Raw genomic sequence first — 6,918 nt, 5'->3', positions numbered from 1 at the left:
AGATTCGTTCCGTCAACAGAATCCTACTATAATTAAAACTCCTTTAAGGTTATTTATTGTTTGGATTCGAATGGATAAGCGACTTGAGGATTTTCGACTTGGAGATTTTAAAGAGTATATTACGAGTACTTGAGTGTGAAAAATTCTTTTAAGAATTTTCTAGTTATTTTTTCTCTCTCTTCGAGAGTGTTGGTGCTCCATGTTGGAGAATGACTGATCATGATTCAGCCACTGAAGTTCTAGGAGAAAATCCAGTATTAAATATCATCAGAGGTTCTAGCTGCTACTGTGATAAAGGCAAATGAGTCATTTGTTGTGTCAAGTAAGAGAGTCAATTAATAAAGGTTTTGTAATTGAGAGTTGCTAATAATTGATTTTCAAATAATAAAATTGATTTTTTTGAGTTTGGTTGCCCCATAAGGTTTTACCTTTAAAGAGTTTTTTAAAGGGTTTCCCTTCAATACCAAGATTGGTCTTAAGCAATTTATTTACTTTATATTATTGCTTTATTGTTATTAAATAATCAAAAACTAACCAATTTATTGAGTAAATTGGTTGAACGTTGTATCATTATCAGGGTACTTGGGTAATGTTAGATATTATTAGATATGTTAGCATTAAATCTTTTGTATGCGAAGATGGAAAACATTGTGGGTTCACTACGACCTTAGAACGTGTTAATCTCAGATCAGGCCTTTCCATAATGGTTTAGGAATATCTCATCAAACACATGATAGCTATACGTGTGTAGCATGTGAATCTGTGTTTAAGCAAATTATCTAGATCTTGAAGGTTTTGTTTGTAATTAATTAGCATGCAAGATATTTTTGTTTGTGTCATCTGTACATGCAAATTGAGCAGATGGGATGCTTGAATTATGGATGGTTTCGGTATACACCTGCATTAATTGTTCTCTTTATCGCTTGAAATGATGCAAGAGTGTCATCGATGCGCCTTTTGTTATTGCAATTGAAGCGAAGCAAAGTCAGCAATACTTATGGCGGAAACTTGAACAAGAGGGGGAGAGAGAGAGTTGCCAAGAACATTCAGCGGTTTTATTCGACCATCATTTCAATCTTGCGAAGGCAATACAAAGCTGAAAAGCCATCTTAAATGCTAACCAATGCTAAATTAAAGATTATATAGGTTCAATTATTTGTGGCCAAGTATCCATTCTTATACATGGAGGAACCTTTCAAATATGGCTTTGTTTTAGATGTGGAGAAGGAGAATACAGAACCTGGGAGCAATTTACTTGTGGCCGCCAAGTATCCCATTATTGTGATACATGGAGGAACCTTTGAAATTTGGTTTATTCTGAGACGCGGAGAAGGAGAATGAAGAACCAGGGAGAATTGTGTAAACCACAAGTGGGCTTCTCACCACACGAACCCCATAAGTCCACGTAATAGCCCCTGATGTGATCGGCTGCTGTTCAATTTTTGGGCCATAGACCGTCACAGTAAACGACTTTTTCTCTCCAATGGCAGAGAATGACAGGACAGATGGTTCTACTCTAACGGTAAGAGAGGAAGGCATGTACCAACTGAGAGTGTAGGTCGAGTTTGGCGGGCCAACGTTGGTGACTGTTCTACTAAACACAGCTCTAATTGGCAAACCATCTTCCACGGCTATGGAGAATGAGGGATAATTGAGGCTCCAAGCTCTTCCAGGTACTGTGGTGGTGCAGAAACTGCTGTTGTCTCCTGTGATGAGTTTTAGCGTGGTGGTATTGTAGCCCTGCTTACAGAGGAAGTCAATGTAGTCTGCCTCAGATGCATCATAGATGAGCCCTGGGTCTATGGCTTTCAATGGGTTGATATGACCTGATCCATAGGCGAATTCAAGGTCTTCATGCTTCTTTGCGTCCACGACGTAAGCTGTTAATGAGAAAAATATGTTTAGGGAAATCTAACAAGCTCGGTCTCATCAAATGAAGACCACACCAATGTAACTAATTTTGCTATTTGCCAATAACTCTTAAGTTCCAACCAATCAGTAGAAAGAAGGTCTGTTGAATCTGTCTCTGTTGTAGAAATTAGGTGTTTTTTCCTATATTTATTGTGAGGGATAGGAGCCCAGGAAATGATACGAATTAGTCATGTTTCCAGAATGAACTCAAGTTAGTTGATACTTCACCTGTGGTCATGAGGGCAGATTTAATGGCGGCAGGGGACCAGTTTGGATGGACAGCCTTAACATAAGCAGCTGCACCACTAGCGTGAGGGCAAGACATGGATGTGCCAGAAATTACGTTGAATTTGACACTCCTGGTGTCCTCAGAGTCGATGGAAGGTGGTGCCACGGGAGACCAAGCAGCAAGAATGTCCACTCCAGGGGCGGTGAGATCCGGCTACAAGTCATTCAGACATGATTGTTGGCATATCAATGCGAGTTCTCAAACTAAATGAATGGTGCAAAGAAACTTAGTACATTAGGTATTAAATCCATCAATCACCTTGAGAATGTCTGGGGTGATGGGGTTTGGTCCTCTGGAAGAAAACGATACAACATAAGGTGCCATGACGTCCTTCCATGTCTCGCCGACTAAAATAGTTGCGATTGGGTTTCTATCAAGGGTTTGCATAAATTCATTAGTATGGTGTAGAGAATCTAGAAGTTATGATTCTATTTAAGGAGAGATTTATTAGTATAGAAATTTATATACTCTGTTGATTTGATGTAGTCCAAAACTTTGAGGCCATCTTCTGTGCTGATTACTGTTGCTGGGAATGAGTAACTAAAGGCAAAATCATTGATGGATGAGTCTGCAGCCATAATGGTTCCCACACCATTGGCTATTGAAACGCCGGTGCTGGCTATGAAAATGCCGCGGATACCGTCGATAGTTTCACATAAGACGATTTTTCCTTGAACTTTGTGTGAATTTAGTGCACCAGGAAAGCAAAATTTCGAAATTGTTGTATCAGCTCCTGCAGAGTAATTTACAGCACCTCCGCCCCAAATCAAGGGAAATGATTTTCCATTGAGATCAAAACTATTAATGGAGACGCCCTTCATTATGTCGTTCAAAGTATTAGTATGCATGGTATTAGTGAGGATTGCTCTTTTGAATTAAACAACTTCAATACCATATATAGGAAAACTCACCGTGTAGACTTGTCCGTTGCCAAGGGCAACTTGGGCAACAAATTTTCGGTCAATGGTGCTGGCAGCAACAGTTTGTATCCAAGGTGCGAAATTGCTGACAGTTGATGGAAAAGGCCCTGAGTTTCCAGCAGAAGCAGAGGTCAAAATGCCTTTTCTCATGGCGTGGAAAGATCCAATAGCAATTGGGTCTTCAAAATATTGCCCAGGAAAGTCAGAACCAAGGGACACTGAAATAACGTCAACTCCATCTGCTATTGCATCATCAAATCCTGCCAGGATATCGGCCGAAGAACATCCGAATGACCAGCAAACTTTATACATGGCAATCCTTGCGCCAGGAACTCCACCTGTTGCAGTTCCTTCGGCTAGCCCAAAGTAGCTCGCTCCAACTACCTCCCTTCCTGCAGCGGTTGAGGAAGTATGGGTTCCATGACCCTCAGAGTCCCTTGGAGATTTAAAGTCTGTGTCGTCGTCGGAGTTGTTGTCACTATTGTAGTAACGTGCTCCAATGATCTTGCTGTGAGTTTAAGAAATCTTAGTGAGCTTCTAACTAAGATGAATGGCATTTTAACAAACTAAGATGATCTTGCGGTGCATGCATCGACTATATATATTGCATTTGTCAGTATCAGCATCAGTATGGTTCCCTTTTTCGTTGTTGGTTGTCTGCTATAAGTACTACACAATCTTCATAATGGTATCATGTGAATGCAGTCCTAAAAAAGTTTGAAATTGTTAATTTCCATGATCTCTTTTGTTCATTTTCACTAATGGTGTTTAGGCCCAATTAAAGCTCGATTAAGTACTCGTGAGGAGAAAGAGAGCTTACTTGTTGCAGGTGAAGTTGGCACCTTGGCACTCACCCTTCCATTTACCAGGTGGAGGGCTGAGTCCTTCATCACTGAAGCTCTCAGATTCTGGCCAGATTCCTGCACCGCAAAAGATGTGGAAAAAACACTTCACATTATTGAAACATAGCGTACGTTGTTTATTGACGCAAATCATATTGGTGTCAACTGTTTCGATCTCAATAGAAAAACTGGCCTGTGTCTAGGAGCCCAATAATGACATCTCCTTCTTGAGGGCTTCCACGTTTGGGCTTTGTGACACCCATGAAGTCCCATGACCTTGTAGTGTGAAGCTTTAGTTTACGGTCTGGAAAAACTGAAATTACACCTTCCATTTCTGCAAACATTGAGCAATTGCTTTTAGCCCATAGCATACTGTTAAACATGATTTTATTCCTTGCGACTTGTTTGCATTCTCACCTGACAACTTTGCAACTTCATCATCCGTTAATTTAGCGGCAAATCCGTTAAAACTCTTCCCATAACTGTAGATTAGTGACTCTTTGGCAGATGAAGTACTGCCATTGGAAAAAAGGTATATGCTTGTTATAATTCAAAGAGTAAAGTTATTCCGGTTGGTACTAGCTGGGAATATTGATTTATATCCTCAAGTGTAATTTTGTTTTGTTAATTCTTTTTTCTTTTTTCCTTTTTTGAAAATGATTTTTACAATCTAAGGGATGTAAACTTCATAAACTTCCTTTTTTTAAAAAAATAAAGTAAATATGAGATCCATGTGAAAATAATAGATTCCACATTTTCTCAAAAACCAGAGAGTGCTGGATCTGCATATCGTACAGGTGTCTGTGTATTTAGCATTTATCTTTAATAACATAGCAATCATGATGATTAGAAGCTGCAGTTATGGTTGAGAGGCTTGGTAGAATTAAACCAGGTGTTGATGTTCTTACTTGGCTCCCAAATAGTAATGGTAAGTTCTCTACTAGTAGTGCATTGGAGTGCATTCATGCTCGGGTTTCAGAATTTGCGTGGGCAAAGTGGATTTGGCATCCGGCATTACCAAAGAGAATGTCAATAACGATGTGGAGAGCTTGGCATAATTGTTTACCAGTTGATGAGGAGATTAGGCGATTAAATATCCCCATGGTATCGAAATGCAACTGTTGTGTATTTGGGCAGGAGGAAAATCTAGATCATATATTAGCTACAGGTGTGCTGGCTGAACAGGTGTGGGCGTGTTTTGCTTCAATTGTGGGTCTGCCTTCCATGCAAGGAAAGCTTTGGCAGGAGAGAGTTGAGTTCTTTAACAGAATGGCAAAAATGACTGTTAAGGGGGGTCAACTAATTGGTATTTTGCCTACCATCATTTCTTGGAGATTGTGGTAGAGAAGATGTCAAGTAAGAATGGAGGATAGAAGAGTTTCTGTTGCTTCAGTGATAGCTGCTATTAAATATTGGCTAGTTTGGGTGGCTTTGAAGATTAAGGATTCTAAGAAAATAAGTGCATGTGATGAATTAGTTTTGAAGAATTAACAGATTCCTTTTAAGCCTCCTACTAATAACATAGTAAAATTTGTTCAATGGAGAAGACCGGCAGTAGATTTTGTGAAATTAAATATTGATGGTTGCTCTATGGAGAATTCGGGTGAGTCTGGTGCTGGTGGGGTGATACGAAACTCCAATGGTAAGTTTATTTGTGGTTTTTCAAATTTTTTGGGAGCACAATCGAATAATGCTACAGAGGTGTTAAGTATTTTGCATGGACTTTGAATTGTTTATCTTATGGGGTTTAGGAAGGTGGAAATAGAAATGGATTTAAAGTTGGTGGTGGACTGGTTGAAGAAGAAACAGTGTGGTTTATGGTATTTGGAAGATTTTTGGGAAGAGATAATGGAGAGATTGGAGGGAATTCAGTTTTCTATTAACCATATTTTCAGAGACTCTAATGCTGTGGCAGATGTGTTTGCACAAATGGGTGCAAAAGGTTTAAATAAGTTATGGGTTGGGAATGATGGGATTCCAGCATCAGTTAAGGGTTTTCTTAGACTGGATATAGGTAGTGTTCCTTATATTCGTACCTGTTCATAATGATTCTTGTAATTTCTTTTAGTGTTTTGTCATTATTTATTTTAGTGGTAATAATGTTTAGCTGGGTTGATGGGTTTATTTTTCTTATTTGTAAATCCCCAGTTTAGATGATTTTTTATATATGGTTCTCCTTAGCCAAAATTAAGGATTTATTAATAAATTTGGGCGGGGATCACTCATGGACATGTGATCACTCTCTCTTTAAAAAAAAAAAAAAATGATGATTAGAAGGACCAAAGTACGCATGCTAAAAACGTCACAGTGCTCACACTTGGCAGCTCAAGATTGTATATATAGGCATTCCTACCTTAGCAACCTACAGCGACAATTAACTACAAAAGTTGTGCAAAAATAAAGCATTTAAGAAGTAACCTTCCGAGTACTCCTTCTAGCATGGAATGGTGCGTTGATGCACCAGAAAAATCTCCCCGAGGCAGTTCTCCCATGTAGACAATGTGGACCTAAAAGTAATACAAATGACTTGAATAGGATGATCTCATGTTGACTTGGTTTCTACAATATTCAAAATCTAATAAATAAGCTATTAATAAAACCAATCTACCTGTCTTTCCTGGCCATGGCAGCTCTGCAGAAGAGCTACAAGCAATAATGGGCACAGAAGAACATGTATTAACCCTGCCTTGGCCATTGGTGTTATATATAACTTAGATGAACCTAAGTGTTAAAGCTAATGGCCTTAATTTCAAACTAAATGTGTGAAGTATTTATAGAAGAAGATGCATTGAAACTTGTTATGTCTCTCCCTTGTGCACATTGTGTAGCTTCGGTAGCTAAACTCCATATTTAACTATTTTAAAGTTTTTGTTATTGTCGCCAAATTAATCATGTTATTAAAAAGAGATTTTGGAAGAAGAACAAATATATAACTTAATTCCATGCTATTGAGTTC

The 6,918-nt window shown here is 38.7% G+C and overlaps 1 protein-coding gene across 1 annotated transcript; it reads right to left on the bottom strand.

Annotated features, from left to right (window-relative positions):
- Positions 1-1,055: 1,055 nt before the first annotated feature.
- On the bottom strand, positions 1,056-6,657 carry LOC121235237 (cucumisin-like). The gene is made up of 10 exons (XM_041131561.1): positions 6,571-6,657; positions 6,381-6,469; positions 4,380-4,477; positions 4,156-4,296; positions 3,941-4,040; positions 3,112-3,628; positions 2,669-3,015; positions 2,459-2,570; positions 2,140-2,353; positions 1,056-1,880 (listed from the first exon to the last, which is right to left on the bottom strand). The coding sequence occupies exons 1-10, from the start codon at positions 6,655-6,657 to the stop codon at positions 1,252-1,254; spliced, it is 2,334 nt and encodes a 777-aa protein (XP_040987495.1). The 3' UTR covers positions 1,056-1,251.
- Positions 6,658-6,918: the final 261 nt, after the last annotated feature.

The sequence above is a fragment of the Juglans microcarpa x Juglans regia genome, chromosome 6D (assembly GCF_004785595.1).
Source record: "Juglans microcarpa x Juglans regia isolate MS1-56 chromosome 6D, Jm3101_v1.0, whole genome shotgun sequence".
Taxonomy (NCBI): domain Eukaryota; kingdom Viridiplantae; phylum Streptophyta; class Magnoliopsida; order Fagales; family Juglandaceae; genus Juglans; species Juglans microcarpa x Juglans regia.
This window is presented reverse-complemented; position numbering and strand designations above follow the sequence as displayed.